Source organism: Phodopus roborovskii, unplaced genomic scaffold (genome assembly GCF_943737965.1).
Source record: "Phodopus roborovskii unplaced genomic scaffold, PHOROB, whole genome shotgun sequence".
In the NCBI taxonomy this organism is placed as follows: domain Eukaryota; kingdom Metazoa; phylum Chordata; class Mammalia; order Rodentia; family Cricetidae; genus Phodopus; species Phodopus roborovskii.
The window spans coordinates 24,624,314-24,651,235 of NW_026126549.1; the positions used below are offsets into that span (position 1 = coordinate 24,624,314).

The following is a 26,922-nucleotide window of genomic DNA, read 5'->3' on the forward strand; positions in this document are numbered from 1 at the left end:
TAACCCAGCTTTAGAAAGGGTAGTTATTGTATCTGACTGTTGCTACCCAGGCAGGAGACTTCAGACTTGCTAAGTTACCTGGAGGGATGCTAACCTCTGTATTTGGGAGGCCATGCTTGGGAAACTAGCCAGGGTGCATTGGAGACTACAACACTGTCTTAAAAACAGTCATTTTAAACTTTGATGCCAAGTTGGAAGAGCTCCTAGTTGTTTCATGACAATCAGGTATCGTGGTACATAAAAAGTATCTTTTGTTATTGAATGTCATTTTCCATTCCACCCCCACCCTTTGCTATTCCCGTCGCTGTTAGAATGGGAGGTAATCAGAGCAGTTGGCTGGGGTAGGAGAGAGTGGTAGTTTGAGCAATGGCTTATTTTGACAAGAACATTTAGGTTAGGGAGGGGCTGTGGGGGAGGGGGAGGAGCTGTGGGGGAGGGGGAGGGGCTGTGGAGGAGGGCCAGGCAGCCCAAGTCATTCCTCTCCTTGGTATGACAGCCTGTGTCATACCATCTGTGTATTTCTTCTGAGACGTAGACCTGTAGAAGATGGAGAAGGTAGAGTATGACTCAGATGGCTGGCATGTGGCATCATTAGCCAGGTGCTTGTGACTCACACTTGAGGTGATCAGGCTCCATCCTACCCGACTGGCTCCAGAGTTTCCACTCAGGCTGACTAAAGGCCCAGTCATTCATTAGTGTTCCTGTTAGTGTTCCATTTAAGAATGGACCTCATCTCTCTCCATCGGGTGCCTGCAGACCAGGACCCACAGTTTCTGTTGGTGTTTGTCTTTTAGTTCTTAGTGTGGAGGCACCAGCTTGACCCTGACAACTAGAAGTGGAACCCACCTGAGGCTGTGTCTGCTTATGTGGTCCTTGCGGTCCCAGACCGAGTAAGAACTGAGAGGGCAGTAGATACACAGTGAGCCTGGGTTTGGTGGACCTGAGTTCAAGTTCTAGCTTTGCTATCTTGCAGCCTATCATTTTGGACAAATAGGTATTTTATAAGAATAAAATTGACACTAAATTGAAAGATGCACTTGACTGATACAGAATTGCCTGTTTGTGTAACTCATCCTGCTAAAAAAGCAGGAAGATGCTCCAGGTTCTAGAGGATGCACTTTGATTATGGCCTACCTAGTTCATCTGCTACTTGATATGGTGATCATGTCTGCACGTTACAGATTTGATTGGTTCTAAGGACTGCCATTCATCTCTGAATCCTTAGTGAAGGCTGATTGTTTCGTACAGTGGTTTGCAACCTTCTTAATGCTCCAATCCTTTAATACAGTTCCTCATGTTTTGGTGATCCCTGACCATAACATTATGTCGTTGCTACTTCGTAACTGCAATTTTGCTACTGACATGAATTTTAATGAAAATATTTGATATGCAGGATACCTGCTTTGAAGCCTCAAAGGAGTTGTGGCCCACAGGTTGAGAACCACACTGATTTGATGCATCAAGGAAAGCTGAAACAGCTTCAAGTGAGAACTCTTGAAATTTCACTTCTGATTATCTCACCCAAGGAGAGTGGGAAAATTATTAAGAAAGGGTATGTGATGTCAGCCTGTGTTCATGGAGTTTTACAAGGAGAATCCATACACCTGTCTCCCCATAGAAAAAGGAGAACAAAGCAATATTGTGTGTTTTGGTAATAATGAAAATCCAAAACACAAAATAAATCAAAGAAACTGCTTGAACTATGAGGACCTAGATAAATGGAAGCATGTTTGATTTTTTTTCCCTTAGTCACACTGGTGGTCCCTAGCTACTAGTATTTCATTTCTGTGCTGGTCCCTGGAGGACATGGCCCACAGGGTGAAGAGCCTGAATGGGAGATCACAGTCCAGATGGAGATGGGGAAACTAAGTGCTAGGAAGACAGCCCGGTGCTAGAGAGAGGCTGGGCCCCTCAATGCTGGTGTGCAGGCTCTTCAGGTGCTGGCCAGTATTCTGAAACCACATTTGGTGCTAATGGTTTCCTTTATACAATCAAATAAGTCTGACAGAAATGGAAGTCCAGCAGCAACAAAAATTTTCTCAGTAGTAAACTCCAGTCTCACTCTTGCCACAGCCCTGAGAGCACACTCTGCAGACAGACGGACGGAGGCTGGCGGGATGGCCTCTTTCTGCTCTTTTAAAGGTATTCCCTTACTTACAACCAGTGTAAGCTCAACAGCACAGAACAACATTTTTAACAGGTGCTCTGTTTTCATTAGGGCATTTGGGAGTGTTCCATCAAATTGCATTAGGGGCCTTCTGACTGCCCAGTTTGCCAGAGGAGCTATTGGTAGAAACTTAATCCCAATGGAGTCAATCTCTTAGAAGTATTAGATGTTAAAGTCCTGAACAGGGCAGTTGGCCAATTGCTGGGCAGTTCAGGTTGTAAAGCCACCATGGTTCAACATACATAGGTTATTTGGCTTTAAATATGGGACTAGATTGTATGACATGAAAAAACGCTTCAGTTCCAAGTGTTATTTTAAATGTACCTCCTCCAACCGTATCCTCCCATTCCAGGCTGGGGGGGGGGCAATTGTGTGGCATTGGGAAGTCATTTCTGGGCCAATCTCCTACAGTCTTCCTCACCCTCCCATACCATCACTTTGTCTTAGCTCCCAACTCCCTCAGTCATTCCCTGGGAAGCTGGCCAGGGAAGCAGACAGACAATATTCACTGTTCCTCCTCTCCTCCAAACCCAATCCCCCAGTCTCGGTAACAGATCACCTGCTGTGACCTCTCCCCACGAACTCACTGCCCCCATTCCAAGGGGACTAACCAGATCCTGGTGGCACACCCGTGAACACTCTCAGCCTCCATGTTCTAGCTCATACCTATTCTTAAGTATGAGCTCTCAATACTCAGAAACAGGTTCTATCCGGGAACATAAGCCAGGATCTCAGAAGCATTCCCTATCAGGCAACACACAGCCACCACACCATCCTAAGAATAAGAGAGGGCAACAGAGACAAGACTAGATATCAGCACCTAGCATTACAGTCATTCCAACCCCAGATGTTTAGATACCAGCATGAAAGCACAATCTGGTAACTCTACTATAGTAGGCCTTAAAAGATGTGAGTATTTCTACTCTAGGACACTTAGCTTCTCTATCCATACAATCTAATGACCACATAGGACACTGAACAGTACCAGATAGGAAGACTGGACTGCATGATGATCTGAGGTCCTACTGTGTGAAGGGTTCTAACAGGCCCAAGCATGTCAAACATGGCACCGGCAGGCCTTGCCCTTTCCTCTTCCCTATCTCTTGCTAAACAATTAGATTACATCCCCAAAGCTAGGCCCCAAGGTCCATTCCCATATTTAATTTCTGTCTCTTTCCTGAGACTCTATTCCAAGGTCCATCTATCAAAATATTAAGGTCCAGCAATCCAAATTCATTATGTGACTATACTGGCTAGCCTGACTTACCAACTCACCCTAACACAGATTTCCCCCTTTTCTCTTAAAAATCCCCACTCCTGCTGTCTTTGTCTGATCCAGAGGCACCCCCACCCTGGGTTGTTTGTCCCTACAGGGCAATGAATTTCCTTTGTGCCTGGAGTTTGGTGTCTGGTGTGTTCTGTGCCAACTCTGAGGCCACTTCAACTGTGGGCTTGCAGGCTCTCCTAAGGATAAGTGGCAATCGAAGCTGCTTCTCAAAATGATTGTAGCTATACATTTTCCCCTAATGTCCCAAAGCCTCCTTCATTCTTTGCTTGCTAGTTTTCACACACCTGTTCTAACTGCCAGGAACACTTGGAGATGATGTTGTATCCATTGCATCCTGAGATGACAATGCAGATACCATATAATTTATCTATGTCTACCCGTGATAGAACCTAAGTTTTAACAAGGCAAGGATCTTTGCGGGTTTTTTTTTTTTTTTTTTTGGTTTGTTTGTTTGTTTTTCTTTTCATCGATGTTTCTCATATCTAGAATATCATCAGGCGCATTGTAGATGCTCAGTAAAAAATTGTCAATAAATACACAAAGCAAAGGATAAGTGAGTATGCGAGTGAATCAAAGATCACCTAGAACCAGAACTGTGGAAGTTCTGGACTTGAGATTTGAGGTCTGTTCCATACTCTACCACTTAATTGTGGCTATGGCATAGACAGACCCTTTCTGTAACTGTATGTATAAATGTATATGTATGTATAAAATGAGATGGTCACTTATTCCTTCAGTGAATGTCTGCTTTGATAACAACATCATGAACATCAGGGTTCACAGATTGCTCCTTTACAACAGAATCCAGCTAATTTTTTAATCGCGCTGTACCCCACAGCTTCCAAATTCCCGCCTCTCAAGGCTCCGCCCACCCGACGTGCCCATCTTTAGGCCCCGCCCAGATTTTTCCAAAGCCCTCCCGCAGGGCAGAAGCCCCGCCTTTCCTAGCGGCAGTCGTCCAATGACCAAGATACACGGCTAGGTAAAAGCGAAGAAGCTTTAGGTGTCCGGCTGGCGCCTGACCAGAGTCTTGAAGTTTCGCTCTTTTCGAGCAGTCACTTCTCCGAGTTTCCACCTAGACAAACGGCTCACCGGCAACCTCACAATCTCCTAGATGGGTCGGCTGAGGCTTCAGAGTCCGTTCGCCACGCTCCCCAGGAGCCCTGGGTCTTCACTGGCCGAGACTCTCAGCCCATAGCATTCTGGAAGTTGTAGTTCTTCTTCTCCCAGTTCCTCCAGGGCCTAAGGGTGAGCTGAGCCTCACGAGACTACGATTCCCAGAAGCCCACGAGAGACTCTGGTCACGTGGCCCTTAGGATGCGGGCTGGTGGGCGGGGCCTACCGTTGCTCCGCAGCTGTGTGTGACAGACGGAGCCGGCGGGCGGCGCGGGCCCCCAGAGACCCCGCCATGGTACGCGCGGGCGCCGTGGGGAAGCATCTCCTCACGTCCAGCCTGGACATCTTTGGGGACTTGAGGAAGATGAACAAACGACAGGTAACAGAGGCTCGGATGGGGGGGGGGGACGCGCCGGGTGCACCGGGACCCGCTGTGGCTGCAGGAGTTGGGGCTTCCCGGATGAGGCTCGCTCCAGCAAGAGCAGCTCCCTGGCTTCCAGAGGCCCTGGGTTCAGGTCTTCCCAGACACATGTGTGGGCAAGTGTTTGCATTCCTGCATTGACTAGAGCAAATTGGGGATGGGGTGCGTGAAGGGGAGCGCAGTGGATGTCACATGCGCTTGCGGAAGTGAAGAGAGATGGCTGGAGCGCAAGTGACAGCTGTCTGCGCGTTTTGAGGGCCACTCAGTGAAGAAGGAACAGCCTTCCTGTGGCGCCCCGAGGCCTGGCTGCGCGCTGTTGCAAGTGGCTAAGAGTCAGGCAGAGGGGAAGGGAAGAACTTTCTCATCCGGGAGCTGTTGAAGGATACCTCCCAAAGGGCTTTCTTCCGAGTTGGGGGAGGGGGTTGGTGTTCGGGGGGGGGGCGTGCATGGGGCTCAGTGATGCTTCTGCATTCCAAGTGGTGCTCAGTCATCGTGGACCGAATCAGCCTTCCTAAAAGGATTTCAGAAGTTTCTTACAACTTTCTAATTCCATCCTTCTTGCGGCACCGTCTGTATAGAAGGCCATTAGGGGTTGGGAGGGGTCCTTGGACAGTTGGGTTTCATTTCTCACTGCTCTGTAAGAAGCCCGCGGAGACAAAGTTTCTTTTTGCCTCCCCATCCCCCGCCCCCACTTCGTCGCTTACTATGCACCATCATTTCCTCCATCAGCCTGAAAACGTATGATTGGGCAACCTTCTAGGTACTGAGGTATCTTGATAGATAATAACCGATGATGATACACTGTGTTAAGGAATAGAAAAGTACTGTCCTTCTTGCAGAGGTAGTAGAACAAGGCGTTTTCATGATTTGTATGGCCTTCAGAGTTATTTGTCTGACTGTGTAGAGACGGGCGATATGAGAACGAGGGAGCAGAACTTATTTTTGGGCACATATCTCCCTCACCCCCTCTTTCCTCTTTCTCCTCCCTCCCACCTTCCTCTTCTTCTTTCCCCCCTCTCCCTTGCCTCTACCCCCCCCCCCCCGCTTTCCTGTAGAATTTCAGAAAAATGCAGCCATATGGGACAGTTTGGTGACTTGGATTTGCTGAAGTGATAAGAATTGGTTGTGTCTATATGTGCTGATGAGCTTCTGCGGTCTGTGTGATTAAGAGGAGTTTTAGTAAGGATTGTCACTAACTTGGAACAGCAACAACTAATGTCCCAAGGGCAGAGACACTGGTCATAGGAGGAACAGCTTTATTTTAATTTAGATTATTGGATAGAGTTTTAAATCTTTGGTACTGATTTCTAACGGCTATCAATGCAGATTATCAGAGAAGGCCTCAGATGAATGTATCAATCCCTCACCCACTTTGCCCACTGGATCACGTGGGTCAGTAGCTTGTGTTGCTTGTTTTGCTGGTCTACTAATTAAAATTCAGAAGCTCGGTTTCAGTACTGCCTTTTAATAGTTGGGGGTGGGAACAAACCTTGTCTTTTGCTTGCTTCTTATTCTTTCCCCTTCAATACAGGGTCCTATGACACCTTGTCAGACTTTGAAGCAGGACCCCCTTTCTCTACTGCCCCCACTTACTAAATAAGAGCCACATGCAAGACAAGGGCTCTTTGTATCTGCAGCAAGGAAGAGAGGAAGTAATACAGTGACTGGTGTTTTTGCTGCTCTGTGGCCAGAATAGCTGGCCCAAAATGTTTGCTTCAAACTAACTCCTTACGAGTGCCTGGTGGCAGTAATTGGGTGTGAATTTACATTAAGGCTCTGTTGGGGTCATTATTTGGTGAGCCAAAATGAGGAATAATAGAAGTCATCACGCAAATGTGATGAGGTGTATTTGGAAGGGGTTCAGTTTGTCTGTAGTTTGGTCAGAATTATGTTTCTAGATTCCTGGTTGTCAAACCTGTACTCAGATTTGTGGATGCCTTAATGGTAGGGGGTCTGAGGTATGACCCATGGTTTTGCTGTGAGCTTAATTGTTAGGTTTTTGTGTATTTGCTACCTTTCTAGCCTTTACCAAAGGAAGTGCTTTTAAAGAATTGATTTCATTACCTCACAGTGATTTGTTTTCAAGCATAGAGAATCATATTGGAAAATGTGTTCTTAACTCAGAGTTTTTAATTAAATAAGTGTTAAAGAGTTTGCAGTTTTCTTTTTGTCAAGATAGAGTCTAAAAACCTATCAACAATTTGGCGATCCTTATTTGGAATTATAGTTTGGGACTTTGTCAGTGAGACTGTAGTTCATAACGAAACAGCCGTTGTTTACACACACTGTTATCAAACAGAGCAGGTGATGGAGGTTTGTAGCCAATGACATCTGCTTTTAGAAGCTATGTTTTAAGGGGGTCCATCCACTTATCTTCCTTTTTTTTTGCTCTCCTGGGAATACTGTGCCAGTTTCGTAATAAGCAAATAGACACAATAGTCAAGTGGTTAAAAATGGCTCATGGCTTTAGTATTGGATTATATTTCTTTTTCTACTTTCATATTGATTGCACCATGTTGGAACTCAGTCCAAGACGGGAGTTATGCGAGAATTCTGAGTGCTTGTGAGAGAATTCCAACAAGACAAGAGTCTTGTGACCTGCTTTTGTTTTTTCAGAACATAGAGTTGTTCTTGGAATGTGTGTTTTGTGCTCCTCCCACTGCCAAGGATAGGAGTGAGTTTACTTCAGCTGTTGTTATTTATATTCCTCTATGGAAAAACATCTTTTTGCTATGTATGACTTGCCTTGTGATCGAAAACCTTACTCATGTTTCTTCTTAACCCTCAGAGTGTAAGTTGTCTGATGCTCTGAATAAAGTTAGCTATTGCATGAGACTTTAGTCCACCTCATTTTTAGGTCCCACTTTCCCAGGTTCACACGAGAGGAGTAAACAGCGCCAAAGTACCATCCTACTTTCAGTTGACTCTTTTATGGTTGCTTCAAATCACCTCTTTTGACCAGGTGGTCATATTGGCAAGAGGCATTTTTGAGTTCTGCTTTTCTTTTGTTACATCATCTCAATACATTTTCATGATTTATTACTCCTCTAAAATTATCATTTTAATAGCCATATATTAGATTTTGGAATCAGTCCACACTTACCATAGCAATTTTGAAGAAATGACTTGAGGAGGAAAGAATTCCTTACATCTTATAACTTGTAGTGCATCTCTAGGGAAGTCAGAGCAGGAATTCAGAGCAGAGAGTTACTCAGAAACTGAGGCAGAAGCCATGGAGGGATACTGCTTACTGTCTTGCTCAGCCTTCCTTCTACCATCCAGGATCACCAGCCCAGGGGTAGCACTGCCCATCGAGAGGTAGAGGTAGGTGTCCCCCCCCCCCGTCCCCCCCCCCCCCCCCCCCCGCGCATCAGTCATCAAGGAGGAAAATTCACCACAGGCTGCCCACAGGCCAATGTGACAGGAACATTTTTAACAATCGATGTTACCGCCTTCCTAATGGCTCTAGCCTGTGTCAAGTTGGCATAAAACTAGCCATCACAAGAAGAAAATCAATGCTTGGGGTTGGAGAGATGGCTCAGTCTAGAAAGTGCTTGCTTTACTCACTTTGACTCACCCCCATGCAAAAGATCTGGCGATGTATGCTTTACTCTGAGGGCTGGAGAAGCAGAGACAGGCAGATCCCCAAGGCTCTCTGGATAGCCATCCAACTCTAGGCTAGTAAGAACCTGTTTCCAAAAAACAACATAGATGGTGCCTTAGGGTTCTTAATGCTGTGAAGAGACACCACGGCCACAACAACTCTTATAAAGGAAAACATTTACTTGGGGCTTACAGTTCAGAGGTTTCATGTTGGGAAGCATGGTAGCCCACAGGCAGACATGGTGCCGGAGAGGATCAGCAGGCAGCAGGAAGAGATGAGTGACTGTGGGCCTGCTTTGAACATTTGGAAACTCAGTGACACACTTCCTCCAACAAGGCCTTACCCCCTAACGTGCCACTCCCTGTGACCCGACAGGGGCCGTTTTCATTCAAACCACCACAGATGGCACCCTGAGAAATGACACCCTGGCTCCCACACACATGAGCACCTGTACACACACACCCTGAAAGTCAATGACTTGAAACTCTACTTTCCTAAGACCACCTCTGGCTGTGCCTTGAACCACCTTGTGCTTATAGTTTGCCCAAGGTCTTATTGCAGCTGACATGCTTGGTGTTTGATACTGAAGTTGTTTACTCATTATTTGAAATAGTGGGGTAATCTACCATTTTCTACTTTTCCTCATTATTAGAAATAAGATTGATATAAATATCTTTGGAGCCTAATTTCTTACTGTTTTAGATGGAGTTCTTACAAGCAGGAATCCCAGGCTGATAGTACTCTCTTGATATTAATGCTAGTTGAGAGTGCTTACATTGACTTGCATTCTCCCTCAGTGTAGCCTTTGGTACTTGTCCTGAGTGTTAGCATTAAAAAACCTGAAACTTTATATTTGCAGGGAAGGAGGGGAGGTTATAGATTTGAACCTTTCAAGTGTTTACTTGCTGCTTATATTTCCTTATTGGAAAATTAACTGCTTTAAGTTTTACCTCTTGTTGGCATTCTAGTTTCTTTATAGGTGATTTGTTTGCATTCAGTGTTTATTAAAGGTGTTTGTCATTATTTAGCAAATTGAATGCTGACTGTTGGGAGACCTGTGTTGAATATTGAGAATATAGTTTTGAACAAGGTGTGAAATGATCCCTACCATTATAAAATTCACAGTCTAGAGCGAAAGACAGTGAGTATATGTGTAACTGGTAATGGATGTTGTAAGGCTCCAGTGAGAACTGGAACAGGAAGACGAGGCTGGTCTATAGCAAAGACTGGAAAGCTCCAGTGCTTTGACAGCTTTTATAAAGTTTGATTGGCACATAGCCATGCACATTCTTTTAGATATTGCCTGTGGCTACTTTTGCAATCTAATGGCAGAGCTAAGTGGCTTTGATAGTTATTATATAGCCTATAAGCTTAAACAATTTACTATCTGTCCCTTTAAATGGAAAGTTTGCTGACTCCTGGTCTAGTACATTGAGGAAGGCTCCCTTGGGCACCGATGTTAAGAGTGGGACTTGAGAATGAGTGAGCTTTGGGTATGCCAAGAGTCCAGGGAAGGAGCTTTTTGGGCAGAGCAAACCATTGACTGGGTGAAGGGCTTGAAGTAGAAAGGCATGTGTACAGCTTGAAGCACTGATAGATACCACAAGTGTGGCTGGCTGGGCATGCTGAGTCAAGCTGCGGATTGAGGATATCTGTCCAGCAGAAGGCCTCTGAGACTTTATAAAGAGAATGGGCTGCAACTGAAGGGTTCATGCATAGCACAAAAGTGACCAGACTACACTGAAAGCAAGCATGAATGTGGAGTGGTGCAGAAGACTTGTTGACACTCTTACAATGACCCAGTGGGGCTCTGTGGGTGACTTGGTGAGAATCATGGCAATGGAACTACTTTGCTTCTCAGAGAAGGAGAGGCCAGCTCTGACACGAACTATTTGAGTTACCTTTAAAGATTTGCAGTAATTCGGGGAGCTGGGGACCTCCATGCTGGGAGGTGTGAGCATGGTGCTCACGGCAGCATTTGAGGTGGAGGAGGAGGAAGTGTGCAGAGTGCATGGCGCTTCTGCCTAGTTCAGCAGCTCCTCTGAGACCCTCGGCTGTGGAGAAGGACATTGACAGTGGAGGACGTCATAATGTGGAGGGAGAGTTCACAGTGGAGTGGCAAGAGCTGAATGAATGGGAAAGATGAGGAACAGTGGGCGGGTCCCTTCCTATTCATCTGCCCCCCCCACATGCACGCATGCACGCATGCACGCATGCACACCAGAATCTCAGCTGGTATGCAGGAAACATGGAAGCTGGTTTGCGCCATAGATTCAGCTGGACTGCTGTCCTGAGCTTGCCCACACGATTCCAATATGTGATGTCGTTGAGAACAGTAGTAAAGTACAATGGCCCTTGTGAGCACAAGCTAGCAGCTTCTGTGTCACCTGGAAGCTTGTTTGAAAGGTTTCTCTTAGGCCTGCTAGATGATTGCAGTGTTAAGAGCTACTGCTGTGAAGGTTGGGATACACACTCAGAAATCAGGATCGTGTAAAGCCAACCAGCACTTCCCCATAGACCTTCCTAAGTGTCCTTGGCTGCATTTCTGCAGGCCATGTGCATTTTTAAAACTTGTATTTTGTTGTCTATTAAACTGTTTTTAAAGTTCACATTTATTAACTTGTCGACTTGTAGTTAGTGGGGTGTGAAGCTTCAGTTATGTTTACATTGTGTAATGATCAAACCACAGTGATTAGTGTATCTGTCACTTCAAACATGTGTCATCTGTTTGTGGTAAAGCTTTAAAAATCTTGTCATTATCTCAAAACATGTGATACACCTCACTGTGTTAGAACACCAGAATCCAAAACTAGTCCATTTCTCTACATTGTTTCAGTTAAAGCTAAATTTGAATATTTGAGGACACGATGTTCAGAGCCATGTGATCTTTTCCAAGCTCACTCCAAAAGGAAGTGTGCAAACTGATAGGTACTTAAGATAGGATTTAACTTAGCTAATTTCACTATTTCTGAAACACAGTAAAAGGAGATGCTTAGTCATCAACTATTTCAAGATAGGGAGTCTAGGCAAGGATATAATATCACCCAGGTTCTAGGAGCTGGAAGACAGGGAAAAATGATGACTGAAGTAGTCTGAGAAAGTAAAAATGCCTAGAGGCTCTAGGGAAACTGAGGGAAGATGTTGTCCTGTGACACAGAAGTCTTGGAAACTCAATTGCTTATAGCAGATGTCTCTAGAAATGAAGTAGGAAAGGAGGACAGGCTGAAGTAGATCATCTCCTTTCCCTAAAATCAAGTCATGTGAGATACCCAGTCCTATCCACACCACTCAAGGGGCTTCCTTTCCCAGATGGAAGGCTGAACTTTTATCCCCAGCAAAGATGAACAGAAGTGTGTGGAGAAAAGGTTGCCAGGCCTGGGGAAGGTGTGGTCACCAGTGTGCATGCTGTGTACCAATGACTGAAAGCCAAGGTCAAGTCGGAAGTCCTGGAAGAACAGCCCTTGGCTGTCAGGCTTTGAAGTAGTTTCCATTCCAGGGCAGATTGTCCAAGGGTAGGGAAGAAGGTTGCTGGAGATGGGTCCAGGGTTGAGTCAACAGCATCCACATGCTTCTGCAAATCATCTAGACACTCCCAGGGCTTGCGGGAGGAAGACTGAGGCAGATAGGTACCAAAGTCCAGTTCCTTCTTGCACCGCAGAAAGGTAGGGCCTGAGGAACTTTTATCTCTTGAGTAGTTTGTGTGGCCTCGTGAAGGATGGAGGGCATTCCGTTGACAGTTCAGCTACTATTGGAAAGGAGTTGGGATGTGTTCAGATGTTGGTTTTCCATTTAGTCTCCAGGGGTTGGCAAAGAGGAGCCAGGGTGAGCCATGCCTTGTTGACTCCTGTGTCTCCTGTATCTATGTTCTTAACCAAGTATTTAGTGTTCACCTTTTAAAGTATTTATAGAGCATTTAAACAAACAGGGATTTTAAAGTTTTGCTTCCAAACTTCTAACCCAGAAGCAGAGACCTGCTGGTTGAGCCCTGTAGTCTTGTTTAGCTTCCATTTGGGGCTGTGTTTAGCCATGGGCTAAGGTGCAGTTTAGGGAAAGTTACTTTGGATGTGCCACACTGTCAGGGTAAGAACATGGGGCTGCACAACTAACGGGTGCTAAGCTGCACCTGTACCAGGCTGCAATGGAAGCTGCCAGTGGTTGAATTCTGCTAGGAGAAATGTTTAGTGTTTGAAGTGCTGGGAAACCCCAGAGCTATTACCAGCCTTCTTCAGGGGAAATCTTCAGTCCATTTGAAGCCAGTGACAGTCTTAGGAGCCAGCAAGTAGGTGTTTAGGATGTTCAGTCCAGTGTGTGTGAGGTCTTTAGGCCCCATTGCCAGTGGCAATAGAGCCCCCTTGTTGTTCAGGGTTACTGAAGGTGAGCAGTGTGTAGCAATCACTTGGGCAGAGTCTGTGGCTGATGAAGCTTATGAAACAGACAGCTGTTTCCTCCTCTTTTTTCACCGACTGTGAGACTTGTCCCGTGAATGAAAGATGAAATGCTACCTGCCCTAAAGTCACACCTTGTTCATTTTTGTAAGTGCCTCCAAGCTCTGTTGTGTGAATACTGACTAGTCTACAGTCAGTTTTCACTTTGTGTTTGGCCTTTCTCATTCCAGCTCTACTACCAAGTTTTAAACTTTGCCATGATCGTGTCCTCTGCACTCATGATATGGAAAGGCTTAATTGTTCTCACGGGCAGCGAGAGTCCCATCGTGGTGGTGCTAAGGTAGGTCCTGATCCTGGCCCTCATCCCATCATGCTGCTTCCCTGGGACAAGGAGCCTGGGAGCCTTGCGTCCCTCCAGTTCCAGCAAGTGTCAGGAGATGCTGATGGCCTCTGTCTGCTGTTATGCTTATGAAAATGTATCTGCTTTAGAAGAGTAAAAATGGTGAACTTCATGCAGCTATAAAGTTACTCAGGGAAGAAACCTTCAGCCCATCTGAAACCAAATGGCCCTGTTTGGCATCCAGCAGGTGCTTCAGGGCATTCTGTCCAGGGGTCTGACATCATTAAGTCTCACTGTTGTAGCAATAGAGCCTCTTTGTTGTATGGGGGGAGGGCGATTGTGGTCACTTGATCAGTCATAGCTAACCAGTCCAGGAGCCAAGGTCACGCTACAGGGCTTTTGCTCCCAAACCAGTGCCCTTCCTTCCACTGGGGTCTGCTGCAGCCCATAGGGCTGCAGCTGTGTCTGTACTTCCCCGGGGCACCTTTGTGTGACTAGCCAAGGGAAGGGTTTGCAATTTCCCCAAGGGGTTCTTGACTCATCAGTGTTGACACAGTGTTTCAGGAGTGCCCTGGGATGCACTGGGAGGGAGAAGGGGGCCAGGCTCCTGGTCCTGGACACCATAGCTCTGCTTCAGTTGAAGCAGCCCCACTTTATGTACTTAGGTGGTTATGCTTCCGGTCAGAGGCTGTTTGAAGGGAGTATAGCGTGGAGGGTGTTCATTTTGTTTTGAAAGAGGACTTAGGGTGTCATTCAGTGGTAAAGCGTGTCAAGGTCCCGAGTTTGTCCTTAGCCAGGGAGCAGGAGGCAGGACGCAAGGGAAAAGGGAAGGAGAAAAAACAAAAAAAAACAAAACCTCAAGCTTTTTTAGGAGAAGGGGGTTAGGGACAGAGCATATGTGAGGCGTGTGTGAGGCAGGGTGTTCAGTCCAGATGCAAGAGGGAGAGGGGGACTCTAGGTGGGCGCTCTCATTTTATGAGCAACACTAAGTCAAAGATCACCGGGCCCCCTTCAGATCATGCGCATGCACACAGGTATTTCTGTGAAATTGCAGTACATGGGAACTTTTACAAAAAGCATCCTTTATAGTTTTTAAAGCAGTCTGGTTTGAAGTCATGAGCTGCCCCTGGGTGGCGTGGAGGTCCCTGGCCATGGAAGAAGAGACCTGCAAGTTTGATGTTACTGAATCTCGAGAGCTGCTGGACTGCAGTGCCTGGCCCCCTCACCCCGGGTAGTTTGGGAGGGGTATCTTTTGTCAGTGCAATCCGTTGTCACGACCTAGAGAGTTTTCTAACATGGCCTCCCTGCTGCTGGCTTTGCGAAATTTGTTGAAGAAATAAAGATGAAGCCTTTGATGGAGAAATCAGGCATTTGGGCTGTTGCTCTATAAATGAAAATGAGTCTGAAGAACAGCTCGCTTTCAGAGGAGGACACAATGAGATTCTATGTTGGGGCCAAATTTGTTTTACCCAGCTGTTCTCAGTCTCCCCCTTAGTCAGCTCTGTCATCAGCCCTTTCCTCTCCTTATAGCCAGAGCACTGGTTTCACTTTAACACAGAGCCCTGCAGGTGCTTAGTGACAGGCTATGTATCTCCTCCCTGTCTTCTGTCTGTTGGGAAGCTTGTGGGGCTCCCTGAGAAGGAGGCCCAACTTCATGAACCACACTTTCCTTTATAGGCTCCAGTGCTTCATTTAGCCTGTTTCTTTCTCCTTTCTGATGAACAGATAGTGCAAGCTCACTCTTGGTTGCCCAGCTCCTATGAAGTCATATTTATAGCTCTTATTCTTTTCCTATGCATTACACTTTAACTTTCTATTCCCGTAGATCGCAGTTTACTTAGAATACTTCAGAGATTTTGGCATAGATTTGAACTATTATTACCATGAAGATTATGTATCATCTCCTACACCAATATTACTTGTTAGCTCTGGTAGGACATGGTCAAAAGGTTGATGCTGCAAGAGGCCAAACTGGGGTTCAGATTTTGTTACAGCCCTCTGCCTGCATTAGAACTATATTCATTTGTTTGTTTCTCATCCCCTGAAAAGATCCTGCAGTGCTGTGGGTGCTGAGGCTGTGCCATGAAATGAAGGGATCACCCTAGACATTAGCCAGAACTAACAGTCTGCAGCTCCCAATGAAATGTGTCTGAGGAGGTGGGACAGTTTTTAAAGGCCATAAGTAGGCAGCTTTTACTTGAGAGTTGACACTATTCTTGGTTCAGCTCCAAGGCAGTTCTTGTTCAAGGAGTGAGAATAGGCAGGGAAAACGACCTGTTGTACCCTTTCCATACCTGACTCCAGCCATCTCCTTGTCTGAACTGGAGGGAAACCCTCCAGGCTTGGAGCAGCACCCTTTGTGAACGGGGATTCAACTGTGGGGGAAGTTGACTTTTACTGCCCTTTGGACAGTTGGTACCACTGATGGTGACTTTGTGTTTCTTTCCAGTGGCAGTATGGAGCCGGCCTTTCACAGGGGAGATCTGCTGTTCCTTACGAACTTCCGGGAGGACCCCATCAGAGCTGGTGAAATAGTTGTTTTTAAAGTTGAAGGAAGAGACATTCCGATAGTTCACAGAGTAATCAAGGTTCATGAAAAGTAAAGAGGCTTTATTTGCTTTTATTTTGGTATTGTAAATTTTGGTAGATGGTTTTAAAGATTAGTGAGAAAACCAAAAGAACCGGATTTGTTCTCGCTCTGCCATTTATTAACTGGGAAATGTTGCACCAGTGACCTGACTTGTGTTGTTACCCGGGAGGGATAGTATTTCACCCACAATAACTCCCAGGGTGATGATGAGAGCTAAGTGAGATATGTTTATCAAAACATGTAAAAACAAACCCAGATTGCTGCACAAATGTAAGGGGTGTGTTGTATTAGCTGTCTGAAGGAGTCTCAAAGAAAATCACACAAGCCAGATTGATTACTTCGATACCAGGATTTTCTTCTGACATGTAATAAAGCTAGCTGTTTCTATGTGTCACAATGGCATTTTTAGCAGTGACTTCAGCCCTTGGGGGGTAAAAAACCCTCCTTTTCCAGGGCACCTCATGATTTTGGCATAACATGTCCTGTATTAGTTCTGCCCCCCCCCCCATATCCACAGCCAGCCTCACCTTCCCCTTAGGTAGCAGGGATGGCATAAGACCTTAATAATGACTATTTTTGTTTAATGAAAACATTTAATTCTAGCTCAAATACAGGAAGTTTTCACATGAGAGTGAGAGATTTACATTTTTATATACCTGGTATGTACCTTTACCTTTGTGCAGCTTTTATAGTAGCATTTTTGAGTGCATGGTTTCTAAAATTAAATTTAGACATGGATGTCTGTTTTCAAAGATGGTGACCTTTTCACCGTGGGGGATGAGAAGGATAACGAGAGACAGAGTTTGAGAGCGACTTCTGGTGTTGGGTACTCACGCCCTTCGCTGCTTCCAGGGCTATACATTGACTTTTTCACTAATTCAGATTCGGTACAGACCGCTCATTCGCAGACATTGTGTGAATGGTTGCATGCCGTCTACTTGCTGACTTCCGGAGGAAGGAGCAGGGATGGTGTGACACGACTTTCACCTCATTCGAAAATCTTTAAAGATGAAGACGTGCTCAGCAATTTTTTGCTGTAGCTTCCACGGATGTGACAGAGGATGTTTGCCCTCTTGGGTCTACACAACCATGGCGACAAATCAGCTTGTTCCTTTACACATGGCTTCAGTTGCTTGCAGGCTTTGAGCCTCTCACCTCATTCTAACGGTGCCTATTTGCATTTGTCTTTCTGAAAGACTTCCTCTTTATAACTACACAGCGCTACAGGTCTGTGTTTCCAGTCCCAGGTTTACAGTGAGCGCCCATTTAGAACCCTTAGTGAATCCCGCCTGTCTGCTGACAGTATTTGTCTGATGCCATTCGTGACTGTTTCCCTACAAATAGGATTTACACCACTGTGCTTAATGGTGAAGGAAATAAGGCATTAATAGTTGTACATTTGGTAAGCTTAAGGTTCCTTGAAAAGCACAGCCACATTTAAATCACCTTATCCACAGATCACTGTGGTTTGGGCAAGTTCTTAAGTAGAATAAGAGTGAGAGCCATCCTAACAGACTTTTCTGTGAGGACTAAGAAGGGACAAGGACAGTTCAGGTGCAGGTCACTAAGTCAACTTTAGCTGAGTCAGACTTGAGAGGGACAACTGAAGGAAGTATGGAAAAGTTCATTGCCAATACCATCTTGAAGTGCTGTGAACCTGGACAGGACCTTGTCCACTGATAATGACACTGATACTCTTGTTTTTGGATTAAAAAAATAAGTTAAGTACCAGCCCTGGTTTCAGGGCAAGACCACCAGAGTAAGAAGTGATATTTCATAGCAGTGGCCAGTCAGTGGCGAGTCATTGCCTTCCCATTGCCCCGGCGTTTGCTTTGTGTTTCGGTTGTCAGGGTTACTTGAATGTTTTGGAATTTAAGCCTATGAAATAGTCATTAGATCTGTGCTTCAGCTCAGTGGTTATCTGTAAGCAATCAGCTTAGACCAACGAGAGGTCAAGTCTTCCTCGGTGCTTTCTAAATACTCGTGTCTGGCTGTAACGTCTGGGTTAAACTAATACGTTTTTAATGATGCCATGCTGAGAATGACTTCTGAGAGGACGTCGTTTTGCTTTCCAGAGATAATGGAGACATCAAGTTTCTGACTAAAGGGGATAATAATGAAGTTGATGATAGAGGCTTGTACAGAGAAGGCCAGAACTGGCTGGAGAAGAAGGATGTGGTGGGAAGAGCACGAGGGTAAGGATGAATTTGTTGTTACACAGAGGTTTCAGACACCAGGAAAACTCTTAAAAATGAGGAAGCAAAGCTTGTATGACAATAGAGTCATTTGTCACATCCACAGTGTTGTATGCAGTCTAGGCTGTGCTTTGAAGACTAAAAAAGAAAATGTAAGCCTGGGTGGGCTATACAGTATGACCCTGTCTCCCACCAAACATGTTCAAGGGCTGGAGAGATGGCTCAGTGATCTAGAACACTGACTGTTTTTCCAAAGGACCCAGGTTTGCTTCCCATCACTTCATGGAAGCTCCAGTCTGGGGGATCTGGCGTCCTCTTCTGGCCTCCTAGGGCATTGCACAAGTAGCCCAGACAAATAGGAAAAGCACTCACATTATAAAATAAATAATAATTTTTTAATGAAGAAAACTTAAAGAGATCTAAGTACCTAAAAATATTAACTGAATTGGAATATATTACCTATATCCTGAGTTTAAGTCTATTTCAAAACATACCTCCACCTAGAGATTTATATTCCAGTGACTAGAAATCCTCCAAGAAGAGATGGCCTCTGCTTAGCACTTCAGTGAATGTTCTGGACACTACTAGTAGATATGTACACATGTAACATATAGTTTTAACTGGAAGGATTATGTCTTTATAGCTAACCATAAGTAGAAGGATCTTTTTGTGTCAAAGCTACACCTTTACCCTTCTAAGTGGCTTAAATGCTATTCTTTTAGTACTCATAGTTTCATATGCAAGTGCCTTGAAGACTTTTTGTAATAGACATTTGGATTATTTTTCTATTTGATTTTCACAATTAGGAAGTTTTGTGGTAAAATTTTAAATGCATGATTATTTTAAGAATTAATTATGATTGACACTGTACAGAATGAATCTCACTTTTAAAAAGTAGTAAAGGAGATGCTTCCCCTCTCTCCCTGATGTGCTTATAAATGTTAATAATAAATGAAGTTTAAAACCCCTGTTAGAAATGCCTACTTGCCGTCTCATTCTCACTAGCTACACAGGCAGGACAGACAGCTTTTTTTCTATGTGTAAGGGTCACCTTTACTAAGCATGTAGCAACACAAGGGCTCTTACCAAGCCCACCCTCACTTTCCTCTGTTGCACTTACTCAAGTGTCTGCAGGGAGACCAGGGCGACTTCCTGCTAGCCTGTCCTGTATTTCTAATGCTGATGAAGGCCAGGAACAGGAGAGGTCACAGTGCCACCTGGAGGTGCTGTGAACTGGCACCTGCTTCTTATTAGCACAGATGATGAGGCTGGAGCTCACTGCTTACCAGTCACTGCTGTGAACTGTCTGTCCTCTCTGGGGCCATGGTCATGTTTGAGTCTGAGTTACAGGGTCCGCGTTTGTGTTCATTTCTCAGTAAACTCATCTGTTACATTTGAAAAGCACTGAAATTAAAGTCATGATGATTATTTAAACTCTGTGTGCTTTCAAGCTCTATTTGTTGTCTGGTTTCCTTTCAGGTCATATAAATCTTTTGCTTTTATTTTTGAAGCTTTTTTTTTCCCCTAGTAACTGTTTCTACATAGTCCACCTGAAAATACTTTTTTCCTTAAAAACAAAATTGGCTATGTTTATGAAAGTTGCTTATTCTACTTGTACAAATGGTTCGACTAACTATTTTAACGGTACCAAGAACAGCCAGAGAGTTTTGCTGTTCAAACCAATTAAAAATCTGCCTGGCCTTTAGCATTCATACGCTGTGCTGCTCAGCCTTGAGGAAGGAGTGAGAACTGGCCTCACAAGCTAGCCGGCGGTGTGCCATGGGAAGACTGGGTCCTGAGACCAAGGTATAGGTAGAGCAGTAAATGCTGTATTGTCATGGAGTAAACAAATTTTCTCGCTTTTCATTCCCACAATTTAGGTTCTTACCTTACATTGGTATGGTCACCATTATAATGAATGACTATCCAAAATTCAAGGTAGGAATTTGTGTGTGTGTGTTTACATAAGTTTTTCAATATTGGAGCTTTTAAATGTTGTACAGTTGTAAATAGGAATTTATCATAAAATGTTTTGCTATTGATTTTACTGTGGAGCATTTGTAATTTATCTACAAATTATAATAACCTAAATTATTAACATTTAAATTAGCTATTTAAGACAGCTATTTTTACCTTTTATATTAACTGTATTGTGAAGTGGTACTTACAGGATTGTTGATTATTATGGAAAAATTTTAACCTAAACTAAAGTAACATCAAAACTCTGGTCATATTTATCAACCAACTTCAGCAGAAATGGCATTTCTATTTTAGAAAATGGCTTGAAAGACAATAGGAAACCTACAAATGAATAAGCATTAACTGTGTTTGTCAGGTATTTGATCCCGAGTCATCAGTATATTTTGGGGTCTTTATTCAGTGTGCATTGAACAACTCGTTTGGAGAACTAGGCATGTGGGAGAGAGGTCATCTTTTGAGTCTGCTCTGAGCCCAGCATTGAGCAGGCTTCATCTGAATACATTTCTAAGCCCAAGTTTATTTGTAGACCTCACGATGATTTTCCATTGTGCTTTCTCTACAGTATGCTCTTTTGGCTGTGATGGGCGCATATGTGTTACTAAAACGTGAATCCTAACACGAGAAGCCGTCCCTGGGACCAGATTGAAATGAATTCTGTTGAAAAAGAGAAAAGCTAATATATTTGAAATGTTCCACTTTCTGTATAAAGGGAAACCAGGTGGAGATGTTTTTGTCTTGTCCAAATAAATGATTCACCAGTAAAGATGGCTTCCCTTTGTGGGCTCTGATTGGAGTCTGTTCAGTCTCTGAGCTGTTGGAGGTAGTGGCTCGTACAGAGCATGGGGTCAGCCTGGCCTGGAGGAGGGGGCATGGCACAGTCTGCATGATACAGTCTCAGTGACTAGTTTCAGAAATAAAGTTCCAAGTTTTCAGAGCGCTGTGTCTGAGGGAAACAAACTCTTCAAAGAGGATGACTTATTCATTCATGCGTAATCTGATAAACAAATGAAGTCCACAGCCTTTTAGAAGGAGGCGATGCAATCTGCTTTGTTTTTGTGGTATATTTTGGGATGGTTTGGCCAGCTATTTAAAGCCTTCAGTAAATTATAAAAACAGCGAGGAAGCTGGAGAGATGGCTCAGTGGTTAAGAGAGCTCATTGCTCTTGCAGAGGACCCAGGTTTGGTTTCTGACACCCACATCAGGCAGCGTATGCCCTCTGGCTTTCTCAGGCCCCTGCACACATATGGTACACATACATTCACAGGGCAGATATGCATACACATAAACAGACAAGTGAATACATAGATATAAAAGAGTGCATAAACCTTTGGGAAAAAATGCAAGAAAAAATGCTCCCTTTTCCATTTCTCAGGAATTTCTTTGGTGGACTTAGCTGTTTCTACTCTAAATAGCCCTGTATCGAAAGCTGTCTCTCATGGAAAGATGAGTAAGTATTGAGACTCCTGTAGTCTTAGGTGCTAGAGACAGTCCCAGAAGAGATAAACAAATCTGGAGTTTCAGGTGTTGATAATCACCTTGAACAAAGACTAAGCAGGAGAAGCAAATGGAAGGTATCAGATGTTACTTTTGAATTGTTGTTGTTGTCATGGGGTGGGGGCTGGGAAGATAATTCAGTCAATAAAGTGCCTTGCACCATAAGGGCCAGAGTTCAATCCCCAGGTGTAGAGGTACACACTTGTTAGCACCAAGCAGACAGATGTGTCCTTGGTGCTCACTGATCAAACAGCTTAGTCCACTAGGAGATAGCCAGATCCTGTCTCAAAAAAGAAATATAAAAAGAGAGAAAAGGAAAAATGTTGGATGATGCCTGTACCTGAGGACAAACACACCACAGGGCAGAAGGTCTGGGGAAATAGTTCAGTGGTAAAGAGCTTACTGCATAACCATGAGAATGCCTGCTAGATCACTAGAACCAACGTCAAGCTCAGCCAGATTTGGTGCTACATTTCTAATACCAGTGCTGGCAGAGACAGGTATGTCCCAGGGCTCACCGATATCCCAGTGTAGCCTATTGGTGAACTCCAGGCTCCAAGAGTAAGATGGACAGTACCTGAGGTTGTCCTCTGGACTTCACACACATACACGTGAACATGTACAACCTACACACTACAAATCTACTCTGCGTACACAAACATACATGCAAAGAGCTTATATGAAGAACAGGAAAGCTTCTCTGAAGGCAAGCTGCATCAATGTTACATTAAAAAAATGAAAACAAGAGTAACTTGATCCAAGATGGAGTCCAAATTTGAATTCTCTCCCTTATCCATCTGCTATAGTTTGTGGTCTGTGATCTGTCATGTGTGTTCTGTGTCTGTTCCTGTTGCCTATCAGTCCCTAACAAAGGGCTTAGCTGCATTTATTCATCAGCACATAAAACATGGTATGAGAAAGAAATTAAATATTTTCTGTAGAGATCTTTAGCAGTTTTACAATGAAAGAACTTACTTTACTGACCCAGAATAGCACCCCTAACCACACGTTACCAACCTATGCTGATGTTTCAACACGTCAGGATATTTTTTGTTTGAGGTTGCTTTCAACTTGGCTGGTTTCAGAAAATGATTACCACAACCCACACCTACACCTACGCATGTGCATTAGTCTGGGTCCAGGGCATGGAAAAAATACATAATGAAAGTTATGCACTTAGGTTAAAGCTGATTGCATGGGCGGTATAAGGCATACTATGTTGGTTTATATAACAGCCAGTTAGACTGAAACAGGCTGAGCACACAGTAGGATGCAGATTGAATACATAATCTGAAATTGTCTTAAAGCATATTAACTTGGCTGCAAAGTCTGGCAAAAGTTCTGTTTCTTTGAAGGCTCTCTTTGCAGACACCACAGCCAGCAGAGCATCCACCCGAGAGAGGCAAGAAGGCAGTTCAGTTCAACATGACTCAGTGGCTGGTGTTGGTTTGAAAGTCTGACCTTGGGTAGTTTATTTTAGGCACATTTAAGCACAGTTTCCTGGTGATAACTCAATCCCATGTACACAACAAAACTTAAGACACGACTATTTTGAAACTCCTTCTCAAGTGACATCTTCCATAAAGATAGGTTCTATAGATTTACTGAGAAAACACTGTAAAGTGGAAAAAAAAAAAAAAAACAAAAACAAAAACAAAACAAAAAAAACAAAAAAACAAAAAAACAACTGTCTGGCCACAGAGATGGCACAAGAGTCACCTGGCTGTTAACCATGTCTGTGCCCGGCATTCCGGGCCAGAAACAGGTCACAGATCTCTCCCTTTGAAAAGACAGCCCTGTGTGTCTAACATTCCTGGTTTCCCTAGTGCTTATCTGTGAGTATGAGGCCTCCTAAATGAAGGCAAAACAGATTTTCAGAAAGGTATTACTACAGCAAGCATTGGGTCCTGGAGAAGAGCGCTCCAGCCTACAGGAGCAGCAACTGTGAAACTAGCAGGCCAACAGAGCTCTTCTCAAGCCTGCTGGAACCCACAGGTCTCTGGCGGTGCTTATGGATTCTGGGTCAGAAGGTGTGTGATTCCGTATATGTTAACATGCTCCTGGGAGGGATGCTGAGGTGCCCGGACCACAGGCTGCATGGCCAATGTTAGAGGAATGAAAAGAGCCAGTGTGTTTGAATATGCTCCGTTGTTTTCTGGGAACTCTGACATCCATCTCTGGGTCAGAATTTAATCACCTTCATTCAGTCTTTGGGATTTCTCCGATTCTGATCTAAGAACTTAACACCCCTAAAGTTCTTTAATGACCTTCGTGGCCTTGGGCAAATTACTTAACTTCCCTCAGCTACAGATGGAAGATGCAAAGGGCATTTACCAAATCAGGCCGTCATAAAGCAGAGTGCTGGAAGCACAGGGTTTGACCTGTATAAACTTTTCCCTTAATAAGTGCTGACCTTTTGTCAGTGTTCGTGGTGGTTGCAAGCCAGAGGCACAGCTCAGTCATACTTTGTTGCTTTTATAATAGTCTTCTCGGCTGTCTGGCTGTCTAGAGGCTTAAGCAGACTCCAAGGAGAGGGATCTCCTCCTTCCCCAGCTTTCATGCTTTTCGCTCTTTCTGGCCTGCTTTCTTTTCAGTGCAAGCCTGTACCGTGTCATACACCAGCCCACTCCTTTCCCATGGGCTTGTGACATGTTGGAGACCAGCAGGGGCACTCTGTTAGGGGCCACCTGCCTTTCCATCCTTTCAGTCTGTTAAATAGGCTGCTGCAACAATAATGGGCCGCATCCTGTTAAAATCGGCCAATTGAAAGGGAGAAAAAAAAAAAATGTTTGCAGACTGCTCCCTGAAGATACTGTTCTCCTGTGTGCGCCCTTAAATAAACCATTGAGGAAAATCGAGTTTCCTTTCCTTACCTAAAAATAGATTTTGAAAATGTTGGGTCAAAACGTGATAATTTTATCATCTTCTTGGGGCTCTGGTTGGTTCATATAACCTTTAAAAGGGCTCTTATTACCAAGGTACTAGTAGTTAGATCCCTGGCAGGCAGGCAGGCAGACAGGGAAAAGAGGCTGTAGGTGGGTGGTTATACTTTCCCTCTAAAACATTTCAGGTGCCTGACTTCCTGCTTCTTCAAGACAAAGACTTCATGGGCTTTTTCCCACCAGGAAGAGCTATTCATTGGGACTTTCAAATCTCCCAAAGAGGCTCCTGTGGTGGTGGTGGGGCCCAACCAGTTCCCTTTTCTTTATCTGAGGGGAGAGGAAATCTCATCTCACTCTCAAAGATATACAGAAGTTTTGGCTGTGCCAAATAAAGTTGGATTCCCAGGTCTGGACTCTTCCCAAATCTCACCTATCCCTAGCCCTAGGATAACACTGTAGCTAGTTTCTCTCTCTGCGTGCCTGCCTGTGTGTGCTCATATGTGGTTCTGCTTTCAGTAGAACTCAAATGAGTACTGAGATTAATTTTTCTGTGTTTTCTTCTTTAACTCTGTAGAGGAAAAGAATCCATTCCCATAACCCTGGACAACTTCACCATCAATATGGCTAAGTGTTTTGGAAATTCTTAGAACTTGCTTACATTCTGAAACAACCATCTGGAGTCCTATCATGGCTTAGCTAGTGCCGTTTATTGTGGTGGGTTAGAAAGCTCTTGTGTGTGTTCATGTGGATTATGTGTGTGTGTGTGCGCGCGCGTGCGCATGCACACGCGCACATGTGTATATGTCTGTGTGTGCACATGTCTGTGTGTGCACATGTATGTGGAGGCATGTGTGTGTGTACGTGTGTGTGTGAGTAGAGGCATATATCTGTGTGCACATGAATGTGGGGGTATGTGTGTGTATGTATATATAGAGGTACATGTCTATGTGTGCACATGTATATAGAGGCACATGTCTGTGTATGGACGTATATGGAGGCATGTGTATGTATGTACATATGTGTAGAGGAACATGTCTGTGTGTGCACATGTATAATGAGGCCAGAGGACAACCTCAGGTGCTGCTCCATCAGAGGCATCCAATTGTTTTTTTTTTTTTTTTAAAGATGGTCTCTCACTGAGACCTGGAACTCAACAACTAGGTTAGGCTGGCCCACCAATGAGCTCAGGGATCCTCCTGCCACCAACCTCCCCAGGCAAACACCATCAAACCTGACTTTCCAAAGAGAAGATTAACTTGCACAGATGCTGGGGATTGGATTCAGTCCTCATGCTTGCGTGGCAGGCATGCTCCTGACAGCCGTGTCAGCCTCAGGTCTACCGTGACCTTTCCACACTGTTGGTCCTTATAAAACAGAAGGGATGAGAGTCAGCTAATGCTGGATTGAATTTATTTTACCCTGGATGTTCAGTTACAGTCTCAACATCTGAACACATCAACAAGAACCAGAACTCTCTGAGCTGGAGGCTCATCATTCAGGTAGATTTCCTCCTGGCACTTTTCTGATGCCATATGACTGGTTTCCCACATGGCTGTGTAATAGCGTAGAGGCATTGAAGTAATAGATATAGAGCTGGCAAGATGGGCCAGCAAGTTAAGGTGTTTGCCACAGATCTGAAAACTGAGTGAAGTCCCAGGACTCACATGGTAGAGGAGAGAACATATTTCTTCAGTTATCCTCTGGTCTCACACACGAATGTGACCCCAACCCAAGTAAAAAAGAAAAGGAAAAGGAAAAAATTAATGGATCAGTTGTAATACCCACAAAGAAGGGGAGAAACAGAATATAGAAACCAGATGCAAGGACTTCTGGGTGCCACCTCTGTAGGACAGTCCACAGGACCTGATGCTCCATGATACATTTCAAGGATACTTAGGACACTTACACACTTTGTTTAAGGTCAATTCAGGTTTTCACCCAAACTGCAAATTCTGCTGTGGAGTAAGCTTCTGGTTTTCCAAGAGGTTAATATGAAAACTGTCTCTAGCCCACAGGCCACAGTCCTGACATTCAAACCCTCCCACCCCAACAATCTGTGTGTTAATCTTATGCAAACTCTAGACAATGACTAAAGTGTGTGCTCATACACACACATGTGCCAATGCCAGATCACAGACACTAACTCCCTCTATTAAAAATCTGGACATATTTTGTCTTGACAAAGCCAGGCAAATGAACCATTGTGACAAAGAGGAATTTTGACCTTTACTTTTTTAAAAAAATTACCTGTATATTGGGGGCAGGGAGCGAATGCACATGCCACAATACACATGTGAAGGTCAGGGAACAACTTGGGAGTTGGCCCTTGCTTTCACCCTGTTTGACTTAGGGTCTTTTGTTTACAACTGTGTGCACCAGTCTAGTTGGCTGGTGAATGTCTGGAGACTACTGCATCTGCTTCCCATCTCACTGAAGGAAGACAGGGATTACAGATGCAC

The 26,922-nt window shown here is 44.4% G+C and overlaps 1 protein-coding gene across 1 annotated transcript; it reads left to right on the forward strand.

The window, feature by feature from the left end:
• Nucleotides 1-4,782: 4,782 nt before the first annotated feature.
• Sec11c (SEC11 homolog C, signal peptidase complex subunit) lies at nucleotides 4,783-20,849 on the forward strand. The gene is made up of 6 exons (XM_051200875.1): nucleotides 4,783-4,950; nucleotides 13,212-13,321; nucleotides 15,771-15,920; nucleotides 17,987-18,106; nucleotides 19,987-20,044; nucleotides 20,649-20,849. The coding sequence occupies exons 1-6, from the start codon at nucleotides 4,864-4,866 to the stop codon at nucleotides 20,700-20,702; spliced, it is 579 nt and encodes a 192-aa protein (XP_051056832.1). The 5' UTR covers nucleotides 4,783-4,863; the 3' UTR covers nucleotides 20,703-20,849.
• Nucleotides 20,850-26,922: the final 6,073 nt, after the last annotated feature.

Coding starts and splice junctions, on each gene's coding strand:
- Sec11c (XM_051200875.1), top strand. CDS start 4,864: ATGGTACGCGCGGGCGCCGTGGGGAAGCATCTCCTCACGTCCAGCCTG. Junction 4,951..13,211: donor GGAAGATGAACAAACGACAG/GTAACAGAGGCT, acceptor TTCTCATTCCAG/CTCTACTACCAAGTTTTAAA. Junction 15,921..17,986: donor GTAATCAAGGTTCATGAAAA/GTAAAGAGGCTT, acceptor TTTGCTTTCCAG/AGATAATGGAGACATCAAGT.